Below are 18,349 nucleotides of genomic sequence, written 5' to 3' on the forward strand. Positions count from 1 at the left end.
TTTTTCATCTTTTTTATTTTTATTTTTTTTGTGGAGCAATGAGGGTTAAGCGACTCACCCAGGGTCACACAACTAGTAAGTGTCAAGTGTCTGAAGCTGAATTTGAACTCAGGTCCTCCTGAATCCAGGGCCGGTGCTCTATCCACTGCACCACCTAGCTGGCCCATAACATTGATTTTTAAAACTTTGTGTTTCAGATTCTCTTCCTCCCTATCCCTGCTTAAGAACTCAAGCAATTCAATATAAGTTATACATGTGCAGTCATGCAAAACATAGCAGACAAAACAACTTTAGAGAAAGGAACTAACAAGAACAACAAACTGTACTTGCGACTTTCTTCAGGTATCGTCAACTCTTTCTCTGTGGATGGATTGCATTTTCCATGAGTCCCCACAAGTCTCTCTGTGCATTTCCCTCAAAGCCTTGGGCTTTGGCAGCATTTATTGGGTTATTTCTAAAGCTTGTACAACTCTGGGTTACCCGTTCTAGCGCTCTGGTCGGACTTCCACTAGGGATTTTTGTCAGTGGGATTCTCTGAGGAGAGGGGGTGGGTGGGCTTGAGGACTTAACAGAATCCGTGCCTGGAATATGTCAGGACCTGTCACTAGCTGCCACGACATGACTGAGAATGGAAGGAAGGCTTGGCCCTCCTCACCCGGAGTCTGGAAGGGCTTCCGCATTTCTGTCTGCCCCCTGGGGGCACACACCTCCCATCTTCCTGGTTTCCAGGTTGGAGGATGAACCCTGAGTGCGCCGATGGTGAATTGAGCTTGGGGCTGCTCCCAAAGGCCCTCAGAGCAGAAAGGCAGCTGGGGGGGGGCGGCAATGCAGAGGGTGCTGGGCCCTGGCCTCCCCTGCTCCTGGTCCCCATGGTGGGGGTGGGGAGGGGGACCCTGAAAGGGTGTGGGTCGGGAGCTTGATGATAAACTCATAGGTGAGTGAATTTTTGTTTCCCAGCCTTAGTCTTCAATGGGCAAGCATTGTCAAGTGGGATGAGTAATTCTTTGACTTTTCCTTTACACTGAGCTTTATTTATTTTAGGACACGGGGTGTTTCCCTTCCTGGTGAACGTCAGACGAGCATGGCCTGCACATCTTGGGATGGAAGCCTCGTCTCTGAGCAGGAGACACCTTGGATTTTCAGCTATTTAAAGCGCTGACTTTTCTGCGCCTCCCACCTGGAGGGGTCTGTGCTGAGCCCACCAAAAAGGTTAATCCAGAATGAACAGTCAGAATTCAGGAGAGAGGGTGCACGAGGCCTCACAGCAAGCCCTGTTTCGAGGGGATAAATGTGGGAATGAGTTGGTACTTGAAGGGACATCAGCCTTTATTCATGCAGGCTGGGACTCGGCCCCCCGCCTCTGCCCATGGGATGCTCAGGAAGCCTGTCTGCACGAGCTAGGGGCAGATGGGGAAAGGGTTTCCTTAAGCCGTTCCCGTCCCAAAGCGCTCACTGGGGACGAGGACATTTATCAGGAGGCATGGTCTTCGTCCATGCAATCGGCGATGCCTGGTGAGACCCCAGGGGGGTCCTGGGGGAGTGACGAGATGGGCCCGTTGGAGCCAGAATGCCAGTATCATGATGCCCACTCCCACCCTCCTGCTGCCCAGCTTGCAGTGCCCGGAGAGTGGAGGTATGCCTGTGGGGATGCTAATGGCGGGATGGGCCGTGCTGTACTTGGCCTGGAACAAGGCTGGGAGATGAAGGATGAAGGCCAGGGCACCCTGGAAGTGTCAGAGACCCAGAGGAGCCCACCCCAGCCTGGGCTTCCACGTGGGCAGGCTGCAGTAGCCCCTTCAGGTTCTTCTGACATGTGTGTAAAGGATGAGAGCTCAGCTGTCAAGGGTGCGGGCAGCCCCTCGGGGACTGCTTCCCAGGAGTCTTCTGCAGTCTTCAACACCACGTACCTGGTGATAGCAGACACAGCCATGCAGACAGAGGAGAGCTTGTGCTCCCCAGAGAAGGTGCCCAGTGCCCTCACCAATGGCCTCCCGCGGGAAATAACTGAAGCACAGGACGTCCAAGCCCCAGGGCCAGGCTTGGGTGGGGTTAACATCTCGCACACCTCTCAGACAGACAAAGCTTTAGGTTTATGTCCACACCGACTGAATGGGGAGCCTGCTTTGCAGACTCTGTGTGGTCCAGCTGCGCCGCCACCAGGCTCTTGTCCGGAGGCTGAATGCCTTGTGGACAGGGCACCTTTCAGTGACCCTGAGGAGCAGGTGTGCCGGCCGGGAGGCCGACCGAACGAGATGGCCTCTCCCGACAGCAGCCTGGCCAGTCCAAGTCATCCTGCCCCATTGGCAGGAAGTCATCCGCTTGGCTGGGAAGTGGCCCCATCGCTTCAGCCAACGTGGGAGGCGGCAGATGGCGTTTCTGGCCCACACGATGGTGCTTATCTGCCGCCAGCTATCCCAGGGTGCCCCAATGAGACCATTTCTGTCTCACTTGCCGAGAAAGCCAGGGAGAAGCCTTGTGAAACCGAAAAAAGCACCCAAGAGCTAGCCAAGTTCTCCGACAGGAAACGGGCCCCCATCAAGGCTGTCAAACCTGCCGTAGGCAAAGTCCTGGGAAAACCAGCCCCCAAGACGGGGACCCCGGCAGGAAGCAGCCTCCATAAAACGGAGAAGATCAGCTTTCCCAGGCCAAACTTCAAGAACGTCAAAGCCAAGGTGATCTCTCGGGCGGTGCTGCAGCCCAGAGAGCCGAGGGCAGCTGTGGCCGGGCCCGGGCTGCCTCCCAGGCCCCCAGCGGCAGAGCCTCCCTCCAGCAGCGTGCCAAGGACGGCCGAGCAGAAGGCCACCGGCAAGGCAGAAGTCCTCACCAACAAGAGCCACAGGCAGCACCTCCTCAAGCTCATTACCAGCCAGGTGGTGCATGTCACAACTCATCCCAGAAGCACTTCCCATGAGACTCGGAGAGCAAACCACACAGGAGGCGTCCCCAGAGCCGCTCTGTCCAAGGAGGGGCACTTGCCCGGGTCTGAGGCTCGAACCATGGGGCCCCACAAGGGCACAGACGCCCCGAACACCCCCATGAGAACGACCCAATCTACCCTGAAGGGGCCTCGAGCTCCCTCTTCCGATGAAGCTGGCGCTGAGAGGCAGAAAAGTGTGGATGGATGTGTGGGAGTGCCTCTGGGCACCCAGGAAGAGCACGGGGAGGTGGTGACCCTTCCGTCGGCCTGCAGTCCTGTCCTGGTAAGTTCTCCTTGGGCCCGGTTTGGTGGAGAGGGGCATGGGGAAGCCTGGAAATGGCTCTAAAGTCACTGAAGGCACACCCACAGTTGGGTGGAGGTGGGTTGGTGTTGCAGGGCTCTAAATGTGCCTGCACTTGGAGCCAGTAAGACCTGAGTTCAAATCCCCGTCTCCTACCTTCTAGCTGTGTGATCTTGGGCAAGTTCCCTAACCTACCCTCTCAGAGCTCCATTTCCTCATCTGGAAATGGGGACAGTAAGTTCTGTATTACCTACCCCCCAGGGTGCTTAGGTTAAGTGGGTTAACGCATATGCGTGCTTTGTAAAATGGACATGCTGTAGATTTTCCGGTGGTTGTCAATCAACACTGAGGGTTCTCTTCCTGTGGCTGTTGGGTCCTCCCCAGCCGCAGGCTGGGGCCACAGAAGGGTGAGATGGGAGGGCTGGAAGGGGCTGGTGGGCTCGGCCCGACGGAGGGGAGCCCAGAGGAGGTGGCCTGCCTGCATTCGGCACCTATTTGTAGTCATCTACTTAAGTCTTGCAAGGGCAGGCAAAGTGTAACTGGCTTGTAAATTGTGACATGGGCTGTGACAAGACCCTTCCCAACATCTCTCATGTCTGATGCCCTCTGTCCCCTGCCAGGGATGTTTCCCTTTGCTGCCAAGGTCCGACCCCACCACTCCCCTGCTCAGTGCAATTCAGTGACTCCCTATGGATTTGATCAGCATCTCCATGCAGATGATTTGAGGCTGACTGGTCCAGCCTTAACCTGTCTTCTGATGCTTTAAATGGAATATGTCCTATACCGACCACATTATCTCTCCCCCACACCTTCCCTCTTACGGTACAAGGCACTGCTACCTCCCTGGACTCCTCTCTCTCTCTCTCTCTCTCTCTCTCTCTCTCTCTCTCTCTCTCACACACACACACACACACACACACACACACACACACCATATTCCATGAAAACAATCAGCTGTGGGATGGGGGAGGGCATGGCCAGAGAGCAGCACCTGGGGGAGGGGGGGGGTGCTGTGAGTGCCGTTGATTCAGCTTACAGAAGAACTGCAAGGGGGTAAGGACAAGTATTTGGCCATGGAGTGTGCCACAAGGTATGGGCCTGGAGAGGCACTGGTGCCACTTGCTGACCTATAGCCTGGTCAGACTCTGGGGAGCCTCGTGTTCAGATCTAGGCTCTTCATTTTAGGGAGAATGCTGACCACCTTGGGAGTGTCTGGAGGATGGAGTATGGGAAGGGCTCTCAAGACCAGGCTATAACGAGTCAGTTGAAGTTTAGGGGCAGTGAGGGTTGGTGCCTGCTGTCTTTTTAAGTATGGGAAGAAGAATTAACCTTGGTCTGCTTGGCTCTAGAACCAAGAGCCCCTGGGGTTATGGGGAGTCACAGAGAGGCAGGACCAGGATATACATCCCCCTTCTTGGGGGCTGGTGTCCCAGTGTGGAAGGGGCTGCCCAGAGGTGCTGGGTTCCCCTTCCTGCAGGTCTTTGGGCAGGGGCCACACAACCTTTTGTTGATTGGGTCCTGTTGAGTTCAGGGTTGGAGTCTGGTCTCTGAGGTCCCACAACTCTGGGTGTAAGGGACTCTGTCCATGGGCCAGCCTGCTGAAGCTGAGAGGGCCTTGTCACCAGAGCCCACTGGGGATGAGCATTCGGCCCTCGCTCCTGGGCCTGCCTCTGAGAGGGTAGGGGCCGCTCTCCCCATCTCATGGCATCCTGGAACATTAGGTCTTCATGGGGAGTCAGGTTCCTTCATTTTACAGACGAGGAAACTGAGTCCCAGCACAGTTAAATAACATGGCCTGTTTCCCATAGCTAGTACATGTCTGAGTCAGGATTTGAACCCGGGTCTTCTTGAGACTAAGCCTGGTGCTTAATTCATTGATCAGAACTTAGAGGTGTTTGTGTTGGACAATGGGATGGATGCAGGGTGCGGACTAGTCGCTCTCATGGTGGGACAGCTGTTAGTGGCAGGAGGAGGCAGCAGCTGGATTCTGTTTATGACATGGTTTGGCCGTTTTTTTGCTTAACTGAAGAGCTCCCCAAGTTTCACGGCCTTCTCCTGGAATAGTAAGGGTTAAATTGGGCCTCCCTTTGGAGAGAAGTGCTGGCCACCAGGCGGCTTGGGATCAGTCCTTCCCGGTCAGCTCCCTGCGTCTTTGCCTGTCGTGTGCTGGGGATCAGGCTGGCCCCTGGGCATCTGGGAGAGTCACTGCTGAGGGAAGCTCTTCCCTGAGCCTCCAGGCCGGCGCCCAGGCCAGCGCCCAGGCCGGCACCCTTTCCCACTCCAGTCTTTCTCCAAGAGGCTCCCAGGCTGGGACTGAGGGTAGTGAAGTGTCTTTGTCCTTCATAATGGATGGTTCCCATCATTGTCCCCTAGGATTGAGAGGTGATGTCCTAACCATCAAGTTTCTCAGTGGGAAGAAATGGAGACTGGGACAGGATTTGAACCCAGATCCTCTGACTTTGGCTTTCAACCAAATTTTTACTCTTGGGTTTTTCTGTTTTGTAAAAGGCTCATTCTATTAAATAAACGTGGACTGGCCCAGTTATGGAGATTAAACGTCTTCTGTTTTCCCACAGGCCTCCACACTGAAATTGCCCCCCGGGGCAAGCAGAAATGGGTCTAAGCATGACCCCTTGGGACTGAGTAAAATACCTGTTCCCAAAATGAAAGTCTGGTCTTCAGTTTCCTGCCGGAGGCGAAGCACCGAGCCCAGGAATTTCCACCCAGAGCGAGCTTTATCCCCGCAGAGAACCAAGCGTGTGTCCAGTTCTGGTAAGAATCCACAGCCCGGGTGCCGGGGCCAGCAGGGGCAGGCTCATGCTGTGGAATGGGTCCCCTGCCTCTCTGGCTTCCCTGGGTGATGTGAAATGGTTCTCTCTGAAGTTTCCGCTGTTCTGGCAAACCTGGACAATGCCAGCCCGGTCCTTTCTCTATTTTGGGCCACGCCCGGCATCTCGTCCATCTCTCTCTACCAGTGCTACCCCTGTACTTTCTGTCTTAGTATCTCTGTGAGAACTGGGACTTCAGCCTTGTGCCCAGGGTCACATCGCCAACACGTGCCAGAGGAATTTGAACCCGGCTCTCCTGGCTCTCCCGGCTTCCGGGCCAGCTCTTTTATCTGTGCCTCCACACTGCCTCCTCTTCAAAAAGAAGGCCTAGCCCAGTGATCTGTGCAGGGACATTTCCTAGGGCGTGGCCCTTCCTTGTGGCCCACTGGGGTGTGAATGACTGCCCAGGAAGGCCCAGCCTATTGGACCCGCTCACTGGTGTACGGCACCTAGTTCTTTCTAGTTGGGCCTCAGACTCGAGCAGGGCTGGGAATGGCCTGCTTGGGCCTGCCTCCCTTCTGAGTCGCTTTGGCATTCAATGTCCAAGTAAGTGGGCAGCTAGGTGGCGCAGTGGATAAAGCACTGGCCTGGATTCAGGAGGACCTGAGTTCAAATGTGACTCAGATACTTGACACTTACTAGGTGTGTGACCCTGGGCAAGTCACTTAACCCCCATTGCCCCGCAAAAAACAAAGTCCAAGTAAGAACGGACAGAGAGATCGCGGAATGACAGGTGGACCTGCCTGAGGCTCTGCCAGCACCCAGCCTGCCCCCCTCTCCCATTTTACAGAAATGGTCACTGAATCCCAGAGACAGGGAGGTGCTGGGGTTATGGAAGGGGATTTCCTCTTTGGCTATCCCCAGCTCAGAGTGCCAGAGACTGTCTTCAGACTGGAGAGCCATTGCAGGCCCCTCGTCGGGGCCAGAAGAGCATCCCTGGTGACCTGTCTGGAGGTCACTATCCAAAAAGCAGATCCCCGCCCCCCCCAACCAGGGGAAGCAAATCCCACCTCAGAGCTTGTGGTCACGTGGCTTCCTGGCTTTAGAGGTCCTCCCTCATACAGGGTACCAAGGTCATGAGGTCAGTCGGCCTCACCTGTCAGACACCCCTCAGCTTATATGTAATAGGTATCATATACTTAGATCTGAGTGTATCGACATCTAGCGGCATTCATTCGAATCAGAGTCCCCAGGTAATTCCAGGGTATGACTGGATATTTCTTATCGATAACTAGTCACAACATCTCTTTCATTAATTAACCAACTAACTTAGAGCCCCTGCCCCAGGTGATAACGTATTATTGAATGAACTAGGGGAAAACCCTTCTTTTTAAAAAATAGGCAGTAGATAGAGCACCGGCCCTGGAGTCAGGAGGACCTGAGTTCAAATCCGGCCTCAGACGCTTACTAGCTGTGTGACCCTGGGCAAATCACTTAACCCCAATTGCCTCACCAAAAAAAAAAAAAAAATTTAAATTAAAAACAATTGGCAGTAGAAAGCACACCTATCTATAGCAAAACCCCATTCTCCTATGATTAGCTTACCATTAAAGTTACTGACTATATAATTGATTGATAATGCGATCAATAGTAACACAAATATATAAACTATTTGCATTATTTTAGCTGCAAGTATAAGATTGAGGCCAGTGTTGCCTCTAACCATCACTGCAACTGAAAATTACTTAATCATTCACTTCACTCATAATACCACATAAAGACTTCCCCTTCTTTTTTGCAAGATAAAGATTGATATAGCTTCATCTGGAAATAAGATCTCTCCATTTTCCTTAAGCTGAAAGCTAAAAAGTTTGAGTTAGCACCTCTATGACATTCCAGTTGGCACTTAAAGATACAGTAGCAGGACCTGCTGTTTCTGAGAGTGTAAGGGAGGCCTCCACTCTCTGCTTTCTACCCTTCAGACAGGACAGGAAGGAGGCAGACGTCAGTCGCACTTTTAGAACTCCTGACCTGGAAGGGCCTCAGTTTCTTCCTCTAGAAAATGGGCAGATGGGGCTAGGTAGACTCTATGGCTCCTTCCCAGGCTGCCGTCCTGTGTTTGAGTTAACTTTCCTCTGCTGCTGAGATCAGCGACCCTGGTGGGAGGCTAGAAAGCAGCGTTGTGAGACCACGCACAGGGCTCGAGGGAATGGGGTGCTCTCTGCCAGATACGTTCCCACCCAAATCTACTTGGCCTCCACAACCCCAGGAGCTCAGGGGCCGGGCGGACAGAAAGCCCCCCTCAGGAAGACCTGGGCTCCTGAGTCTAGGGCTGGAAAGGACCTTAGAGAGAACTGAGGCCTGGGGCGGCTCGGTGTCTCACCCAGCTTGTGTCAAGTCAGCTTGTCCACGTGAGGACAAGGCCGAGTTGTTGTGCTTTCCCCTCCTTTGCCTCAGTGACCTCAGCGTAAACCTTTTGGGGTATAGAAACCAGCCTCCGGCGAACCCCTAGAATCTCCCTTCTGAACTCTACTGACACAATTTGGGGTGACTGAGGTCATACTGTATTTGTTATAAGCTCATCTACAAAGGGCCGCTAGGTGGCGCCATAGTGCATAGAGCACCAGCCCTGGAGTTGGGAGGACCTGAGTTCAGATCCAGCCTCAGATGCTAGTTGTGTGACCCTGGGCAAGTCACTAGACCCTGATTGCCTCAAAAGAAAAAAAAAAAGCTCATCTACGAGATGGCCTGCATGGACAGTGGGTAGCCTGGGGAGGGGCAGGGGCTGGTCACTAAAGAGTTAAGAAGGCAGAGCCAGCCAAGCATCCAGGTAGGCCTGTGGGTCTGCACGGGGCACACAAAGGAGAGCTTGTCTGATGGGAGATGGAAACCGCCTGTGTGGCTGGGCATCCTTCCCCCTCCTCCTCCCCCTTCCCCCCAGTCTCCACCGGCAGATCCTTGGCTCTGCATCGGTCCCTTGCTGGGCCTGGGCTAGACAGGAGCGGGGAGTGGCTTGGCCCCGTGTCCAGGGGCTGGCTTCTCTGTCCAGCGGAGAGCACGGGGCAGGGCCCTTTTAAAGACCTGCTTGGAGATCAGGCCCGTCCTCTCCTCTAGGCTTGCCTCCGTCCCTTCCACACCAGACAGCGGCACAGGAAATGCTTCGGCTGCTGGGAGGCCTCGGCCCGCTCTGAGGAAGCGTGGCTGGTGTGTCTGTGTGAGTGTTTGGGGGGTGCATTTTTATCTCTAGACGCCTCATTTAACCGCTTTCAGGCCTAGTGCCCAAGGCTTCTGCCAGGAAGAGTGTGACTCCCAAGAAGCTTTGCTCAGAGTTAGAGTAAGAGGCAATGTGGAGTAGTAGACAGGGCTTTGACCTTGGACCTAGGAGGACCTGGGTTCAAATCCAACCTCAGACCCTGTGTGACCCTGAGTAAGTCACTTAACCCTTCTGTGCCTCAGTTTCCCTATCTGAAAAATGGGGAGGTTCCTTCTGTGATCCTCTGGACCTCCCACGTGTGACCTTGCTTGGCTCCAGGGATGATGAGGGGTGGTTCATGTCTCTGATGTTTTCCTTTAGAGCTGGGGACCTCAGGAAGGCTTGGCCTGGTCTGCCATGCGGGGCCTAGCTCTGAGGCTTGCCGGTCGGCAGCCTGTGTGTCAGCAGTGTTTTTTATGGGCTCCTGTCATCAGTAAAGTGATCAGCGGCGGTGATGAGCCAGCTCTGACCGTGGGCTGGATCCCCTCCCCTCTGGGCTTCAACATCCACGTCTGTAAAATGGGTCTATGTGGCACTAATCCTTGCATGACCTGCCCCACCAGGCTGTTGCAGAGATGTGTAACAGGCTCTGTGCATGCATGTGCATGTATGCATGCGTGTGCCTGTGTATGTGTACGTGTGTGTATGCGCCTGTTTAGCTCCTCTGCCCAGCACAGTGCTAAGCACAGGGATGGTAGGAAGGAGAGAGGAGCCTGGGTGGAGGACCTCTCGGCCTGGAGGATGGCCACCCAGCCCCTAGACCAGAGTCCAGCTTTAAGCTTCTCTTGGGCTGCTCTGTGGGGGGCGCTGAGGAATTGTGGCCTTGAGTGCTTGTGCACGGATCGCTCGGCCAAGAATCCATCGCAGTTAGGTGCTGGGCCTGGAGGCAACCTCAGACACTTCCTAGCTGTGTGACCCTGGCCAAGTCCCTTCCCCTGCCTGCCTCAGTTTCCTCTTCTGTACAGTGGAGGTCACAAGGGTTCTGACAAGGGCCAAGTGAGCTGTTTCCACAGTGCTTTGCAAACCCTCACGGGCTCCCTAAATGCTCTCTATCACTGGAATGTGGGGGGCGTGAGGGAGGGGGCTAAGCATGCATCAAGGGTCTCATGTGTGCCAGGCACTGTGCTAAGAGCTTCACAAATGGGATCTTGTTTCAATCTCCCAACAGCCCTACAAGGTTAGGCCTCTATTATCCCCATTTTAGAAGTGATGAGACTGAGGCAGAGATCAAGTGGCTTGCTAGTAAGTGGGTGGGGTGGGACTGGAACTCGGGTCTGACTGTGGACCCAATGCTCAAACCACAGTCCTGCCTAGGGAATTCACCCAGGGAATTGAGGGAGGCCTTGTGGAGTGGATGGCATTAGCGATGGGTTTATGGGCTGGCACAAACCCCGCTGAGCCCCAGAAGTGTCAGTCGCAGCCTAGATGGGGGCCTCTAGGGTAGGCTCTGGCACCGCCCCTTGGGGGGTGGTTGGGAGTCACCAGACAGGAGGCTTCAGGCTGCTGGCCCCATGGATGCCCCGTGGGGGGCTTGGACCTCGTCTGGAGGCAGGAGGGGGGGAGTGAGGGGTTTAGAGAGAGATTTTGGCACCATCATGGCGTTAGAATATTTGGTGTCTCCCTGTGTGAGGCAGGCGCTCTTTGGAAGTGGCTACCCTCTGGGAGAGGGCTTCTCTGCACTGGGGCTTTCAGGCCCTTCCTGGACCCCATGGCCAGAGTACAGAGGCTGGGGCTGAATGCAGCAGAGATCACAGGACGGTTAAGGGGGCGGGACTGCAGAGCTGGACAGGGTGTGGCAGGATCTCTGGCAAAGTCCTAAGGGAGCATGGAGAGGCATCGGCAGGGACCCCGAAGCCTCTACCTCCTTAGGCTATGAGGGTAGTGGGAAGAACGTTGGGTCTGGAGTCAGAAGGGCCGACGTAGGGGACTGGCTCTGCCCTGTGCTTCCCGTGTGACCCTGGGTTCATTGCTTCTCTGCTGAGCCTCAGTTTCTTCATCTGTAAAATGGTCTGGAGAAGGAAATGGCAAATCACTTCAGTATCTACCAAGAACGCCCCAAATGTGGTCACAAAGGGCTGGACACGATTGGAAAATGACTGAACAAAATCAGAATTCAGTTCTAAGAGCTGCTGACTTTAGTGGAGCTAGTCAGTAGACCTGGGTTCAAATTTTGGTTCTGCCACTGACTGGCTGTGTGACCTTGGCCAAGGCTCTGCCATTCTCTGGGTACCCCAGTTTCCCCTTCTGCAAAATGAGGGGACTAGGCTTGGTCTCTGGGTCCCTCCCAAGTCTGCATGCTGTTTCTACAAGCAGACAAAAAGCACCACAGCCCATTTTCTTACCTCCCCGGAATGGCATCCTTTTACAAATCTCTCTCGAGCCGTGTGGCTTCCAGTGTCTCCCGGAGTCTGGGTGGCGGGGTTTTCAGAGGCCGGGGCCTCGGGTCTGCTGTGTGGCATGGGCAGGAACTGCCTGCCCTCCGTGGGAGTGCTCTGTCACAGCTTCAGGGACAGGGCCTGGAGCTCGGAGGAGGTGAGGGAGCCTGGTGATGTGGTGTGGTTTCCCAGACAGCAGAGCTAGCATCGGGAGGCAGAGGCCTTGGAGAGAGACTGGGCTCAGCTTCGGGGCATCCTGGGGTGTTGCTGAGCAGAGAGAAATCCGCTGGAGGCAGCCTTCCAGGGGAGCCCCATGGGAGAGAACAGAGATAAAGAGGCAAACGGTGGGCTGGGTCAGAGTGGGGAGGATGGATGGGAGGAGGAGACTGGATGTGGCTGGAGGGAACTGTAGCCAAGACACCCTGCAGGTCTGAGATAGCCAGCTCTCTGGGCCGGCCTCAGAGCAGATGAGAGGAGATGGGGGACCACCTGGCTGTGTCTTCCTTTCGTCTGCCCCTGCACCAGGAGGCTGTTTCCATGTTCTCTTGTGAGTGATGCTGTCTTGTGTCTTAATTAAATGCTTTTGCTTGGGGTTTGAGACTTGCTTGATCGGGGGGTGGGGGTCTGCTGGATGGGGGCTCCGGGCTCGATGTGCACAGCACAGACCCAGGATTTGAGCAGGGATTGCCCACCCTAGGGAGGAACAGCCCTGCCTCATCACAGGGGACTCTGGGATTCTTTAGGGAGAGCTGCCTCTATCCCAAATATTTTGGGGGCTCCAGAAACACTCTTACTTTCTCTCCCTGAGGCTGAATCCTGGGTCATCATCCCAAGTCGACCTGCCTTCCCAGGCCTTTCCCTAAAAAATGTAGGAGGCAGAAGCCAAGCCTATGATGCCGAGACTACTGTGTGTGTGTGTGTGTGTGTGTGTGTGTGTGTGTGCGCGCATGCACTCAAGTCAGTTCTTGGAATGGATGAATCATTAAATTTTAATGTAGAAAACAAGGGAGGGGCATTCAGGAGTGGTTTGGTTCTTGGCTTTAACTTCTAAGCCCAGTAACCACGGCCCCACTCCTTTTAAAGGCCCACAATATGAGGTCCTTGCTTCCAATAGGAAGGCCATCATCAGCTTAATTGATATTTCTGATTAATTATTAAGATATTTTATTCTTAATTTGCTCATAGTTTCTCCTTTCCTTTGAAAAAACTCAGAATAAACTGGATTCTGAAATAGCTAATGGCTATAGTTTATAAAAATATAATTAATATATTTATAATATGCTAATATATTTATAATATATAATAATGTAAAATATAAATACAAAATACCTATTCTTGATTCAGTAAGGTCTTTTTCTTCCTCTTTTGATTGTATTTCTAAAAACCTTAGGCAAACGTGGGATCTTATAATTATGGGATTTAGAACTGGAAAGAAGTTTTAGAAATCATCTTGTACAGCTATGAGTCAGTCCACAGGCATTTGTGAGTAAAAAGAAGTCCTCAGATCCCATACAAGTATTCAAGTTACCAAATGCATATTGGACACAGGATAGCCTCACAGGCAGATGACACAGGAGGCCATAAACAGATGTATGTCAGCTAACTTTCCTCTCTCAAAAAGAGACCTCAGGGGCAGCTAGGTGGTACAGTGGATTCAGGAGGACCTGGGTTCAAATACAGCCTCAGACACTTGTCACTTACTAGCTGTATGACCCTGGGCAAGTCACTTAACCCTCATTGCCCTTGTGCACATGCATGAAAGAGAGAGAGAGAGAGAGAGGGAGGGAGGGAGGGAGGGAGAGGGAGGGAGACTGGCTGACTGACTTTGACTTTGACTTTTGATGGGGCATCCTTCCTGGCATCTCAGTTAAATCTTTTTTTTTCCCAAGGAGGCCCCCTGATAGTGCCAGCTTGTGATTTAGACTCCCCTGGCAGGTGAACACACTTTGGGGGCTGCTGAACCAGCCACACCTTTCCCTTTGGACCTGCATGGTCCAAGTACAGATTCTGTTCTCCAGGCAGGGGTCAGACACAGGGCCCACAACACCTCCAAGTGCCTGAACCAGATTAAAATGTAATTGGGAATTATTTAGCAGAAGAAAACTACAAGAAAATAGTACTACATTTTAAAGCCAAATCATTATGCAGACTAGGGAATCCTTATGTACAGATCAGTGACCCCCAAGCGCCAGCTCTATGAGGACTGTGTGGATCATTCTCTTCTTTCCCGAGGAAGCTCACTAGGTACTGCAGGAAATCCACTTCATTTTGTGAATTCTCTAACTTGGGTACTCTCGAATTTAGGGCCAAGTGGACCTGAGTGTTTCTGCAAGAAATCCTTATGTGTTGTAGTTGCTCTCACCAGGGGGTCTTCCTGAAAACTTCCTGAAAGGAAGGCTGAGGGGAATGGGGACACACTGAGGAGAGGCCACACTGTTTGGTTCTGCCCATCATTGGGGCACCTGTGGGCATGCCCCAGAGCCACCCCTAGGGAGGCCCTCAGAGCAGGATGTGATTGATGGGTTGGTGTCAGTTTTGTTGGCCTCAGTGTCCAAGGGTCACTTACTGAGCCCCTATCAGTGTGGGGTCTGTGCCATGACCTTGTTGGCTCATGGCCACCGCCACACAATGGAGTAGGCAGAGGCCCCGGGGGAGGGAAGAGCTGCTCACCCCTGAGGAGAAGGGCCAGGCGAGGGGGAGATGGGGACCAGACTTCTTTCTGGCAGACCCTGGCTGAGGTGCCCACAATGCTGGAGCAGTAGTTCACAGACCTGTTGTGCGTGCAGAGACAGGGTAATGAGTGCGTCTCTGAGGATTGGGGCAGCTCCGCTGACTTGTCCAGCCATGCCACCCTGTGAAAGCAGCTTGGCTCTCCCAGCCCCACCTAACAGTCTGAGGAGAGAGGGTGATGACTCATGAAGAAGTGGTTAAATAACTGTCACTTGGTTAGCTGTGCCCACCAGAAAGCATTGAAAGAGAGGCTGCCCGTGGCATGTGGTGGGATGGGGCAGGTGATAATTAGTGCATGATGACTGGGTACCCGGTGCTGGTGGGGACCCACCTCTGTGGGGCACAAACTCTGCCCTCCAGTACCACCTATTCATTCTAACTGGGGAACAAGGCTGACACCCACAAAAGGCTAAGGAGCAATAGAAACTAGAAATGAGGCTGGAAGGTGACAGATAAGAGGACACAGAAGGAGTTGTCCCAGCCTGGGAGTGCCTAGGCTTCTGGAGTTTGTGTGTGCTGTACTTCGGACAGTTATAGTCTGTTCCTGAGCCCAAGCTGGACAAGCAGGACTCCCAGGGTCTCCTCCTGGGCCGGGGCTGCTGTGCTTGTAGAACAGGGTAGGCTGGGGCCCTAGGCCGGCCCAAGCAGGACTCCCAGGGTCTCCTCCTGGGCCCAGGCTGCTGTGCTTGTAGAACAGGGTAGGCTAGGACATAGCAGAGGCTCTGCTGCCACTGGTGCCCCCACATTTCCACCCTCCCCTTTCATTGTGGCCTGTTTGGTGGGTGAGTTGACAGAACATGACTTTCCCTTGATTCCTTGATGGTTTTGTGAATGGAGGGCATCCTGACAAGGAGGCAGAGGGAAGATGAGTCTGCTGGCAGCCCAGGAGGAGGGGTCGGAGCAAGGGAGGGGTCGAAGGGAGCCACCAAAGGCAGAGAAACAGGATTGGAGTGCTTGAGCTTAGATGAGGGGGAGGGGAAGGAGAGGCAGCCTGCACCCTGGACCTCAGCCTGTCCTTTAAACAAAATGGGGCAGGGACTGACCCATGGAGCGAATCTCTATTTGCCCAGTTGTGTGATCCCCATCTGGGGGGCTGAAAGATGGGACAGTATACTTGGCAGCCCTCCCCAGGCCCATCACATAAGTGGGAGCCAGTATCTTCTTTCTTTGGGTTGGAAAAAGACTAGTTTTTAGTCTAAATTTTCTGGCTGGTTTCTGTGCCTGCCCGGTCCTGCCCCACCCCCCCTAGAAACAGGAGCCTGTCTGCTTGCAGCTGGGGGAGAGTCAGATTGGGACTGGAGAAGCGGGGCGGGACCCTCTGACCTTCTTGTTTCCATTTGGGAAATTTAGCAGAGCTGCTTTGGGGGCTTTTAGCCCATATTTTGGTAGAAAAGTGACTGTCTACTAGCTGTGTGACTCTGGGTAAGTCACTTAACCCCAATTGCCTCACCAAAAAAAAAAAAAAAGAAAGAAAGAAAAAAAGGGGCAGCTAAGTGGTGCAGTGGATAGAGCACTGGCCATGGATTCAGAAGGATCTGAGTTCAAATTTGACCTCAGACACTTAATACTTATTAGCTGTGTGACCCTGGGCAAGTCACTTAACCCCAATTGCCTCACCAAAAAAAAAAAAAGAGAGAGAAAGAAAAGTGACTGTCTGGAAAGGTTGCCAGAATATCTCTGATGCTCAGAGGCCGAGAAATGACCGATGGATAAATCGCTTTTGGCTTTGGTTGCCCTTCACCCCCTGACCCCCAGGCTCTGCTTCTGTCTTCCCTCCCCCTCCCCCCACACTGTCCCTCCCCCAAGCCCAGCCTCTGGGTACACCCCACCTCCTGCCTTCCCCACTGGCCCGCAGGCCCTGCCTCTGGCTGCCCTCCCTAGGTCCTGCCCTTTCCCCTGGGTTGGTGTCCTCATCCTGAAGCGCCCATCCATACCAGAGTGAGGTGCCATCCCTAGGGAGGATAGACTAGAAGAAGAGAGCAGGGAGTGCTTGGCAGGCCGTACCAGGAGGCCTCATGCCTAAGGCTTGGGGAAAGGGAAAGGAGACTGGGCTGGGGTCCTCGGTGGCCCAGTTCGAGAGGTGGGGGTAGAGGGAGCCGGAGCGTTATGGGCCAGGAGAAGCTCAGGCCTGTCTGGGGGTGGGGTGTCACACAGAGCAGGGGAGCCCTGGCTCATCCTGCTTCCAGCTGATGTTCACACAGACGCCCGGGAGCAGGTAGCCCAGGGTAATGGCAGGTAGCTGGTAATGGTCTAGTGCCCCCTGGTGGTAGGTCCCGGCCCAACCCATCCGTGGCTACTGCTTTTCTCCAGTCTGGACCTCAGGTCAGATGCTGTTTGGTCATGTGGAGAATGCCCAAATGGGGGGGTGGGGTGAGGGGAAGGAATGAATGCTTGGTAGCTGGGGAGGCTGTTAAAACATCTGTTTAACACTAATAGTATTTGTGGTTCGCAATGCTGAGCCTGTTCCAGGATCCTAGCCTAAGAGCTGGGAGGGGCTGCTAGTGCCCCTCATCTTACAGTGAAGGAGACTGAGGCTTGGGGACGACTTCAAGAAGGCTCGCTTGACAAACATGTTTCCTTGTGGCTCCTGAGCCAGCAGGGGGAGGTGGGTTGGGGTCATGGGCCTGGGACACACAGTCTCCCTCCCAGCCTTCCTGCCCAAACACTGAACAGTGAGTTCTCCTCAGCTGTCACCTTGCCCAGAAGCAACGTCGGGTTCAAGCATCACACAGGGACAGCTTGGCTCAGCAACTGCAGCCTCTGGGCTTCCAGGCCTGCTCTGACTTCTGCAAGTCACTCCTCTTCTGTAGGCCTCAGTTTCCCCCTCTGTAAATGAGGGGCTTGGTCTAAGCAGCAGCTCTAGCTCTCAGCTCCTGGGGGCACAGGGGAAATTGGAGCTTGAAGAGCCCAGGGCCTGTGTGCCGCCTCCCCAGCAGCCTGCCCTTAGCTAAGGCTGAGTGCACGCCTGGGTTTGTGAAATGTTAATGTTCTCCAAATGATAAACATTCTTGTATTTCTGGCTTTCACAAACACATTTTCTTTAGGAGAAAAATGCACAGAATTTCTAAGACGCTCTCAGAACATTTGCCTTTTAGTAGCAAGATCTAACATTGCTTCCAACGAGACCATCATGCATGCTTCTAGAACGTGGAGTGAGCCTGAATTTAGGGGAGTGTGCCCCGAGGGGCATCCTCTGGGGAAGGGGTCTTTAAAGGTACCAGGGTTTGGACAGGAAGGATGATTTATCCTCCCTCCAGCCTAGGAGAGCACTCCAGCTGGGAAGGAATGAAGTAAGAGAAATGCTTGTGATGTAGGCTTAGGGTAATCTGGATCATCTCTACCAAGTGCCATTAACATGTAGGCACACTGGGAAATGATTGAAAACACACACACACACACACACACACACACACACACACACACAATGTGGGACTTCTTAAAGGTCACACAGTTAAGTGCCAGAGATGAGATTAGAACCTTCTTCCTGCTGGCTTCCCAGCCTCTGGGTTAGGCTGCCTTAAAAATGACTGAGGTAGGGGCAGCTAGGTGGTGCAGTGGATAGAGCACCAGCCCTGGAGCACCAGGAGGACCTCAGTTCAAATCTGGCCTCAGACTCTTGACACTTACTAGCTGTGTGACCCTGGGCAAGTCACTTAACCCTCATTGTCCCCCACAAAAAAATAAATAAAAATTTAAAAAATGACTAGATAAATTCTTTAAAAAGCAAATTAAAGGGGGCAGCTAGGTGACACAGTGGATAGAGCACCAGCCCTGGAGTCAGGAGGACCTAAGTTCAAATCTGGCCTCAGACTCTTGACACTTACTAGCTGTGTGACCCTGGGCAAGTCACTTAACCCCAATTGCCCTGCCAAAAAAAAATGCATGAAAACTTTTGGGCCACTGTTGATGTTTGGCTCTTTCCTTGTGTGTCTTGTATATCAGACCTTTATCAGAGAAGTTTTCTGTAAAGAGTTTCCCTAGTTAACTGTTTCACTTCTAATTTTA

At 53.4% G+C, this 18,349-nt stretch overlaps 1 protein-coding gene across 6 annotated transcripts in view; it reads left to right on the forward strand.

Moving 5' to 3' along the window:
* MTUS1 (microtubule associated scaffold protein 1) overlaps positions 1 to 18,349 on the forward strand; it is a 123,188-nt gene that overhangs the window by 41,658 nt on the left and 63,181 nt on the right. For 4 of the 6 annotated variants that reach the window (XM_043972615.1, XM_043972617.1, XM_043972618.1 and 1 more), the window contains exons 2-3: positions 1,042 to 3,200; positions 5,795 to 5,990. In XM_043972615.1, coding sequence (XP_043828550.1) covers positions 1,221 to 3,200; positions 5,795 to 5,990 — 2,176 coding nt within the window. In that variant the 5' untranslated portion in view covers positions 1,042 to 1,220. Of the gene's footprint in view, positions 1 to 216; positions 343 to 1,041; positions 3,201 to 5,794; positions 5,991 to 12,073; positions 12,162 to 18,349 lie in introns of those variants that run through there. The other 2 variants (XM_043972620.1, XM_043972623.1) reach the window with 2 other exon arrangements.

Source organism: Dromiciops gliroides, chromosome 6 (assembly GCF_019393635.1).
Source record: "Dromiciops gliroides isolate mDroGli1 chromosome 6, mDroGli1.pri, whole genome shotgun sequence".
Taxonomy (NCBI): domain Eukaryota; kingdom Metazoa; phylum Chordata; class Mammalia; order Microbiotheria; family Microbiotheriidae; genus Dromiciops; species Dromiciops gliroides.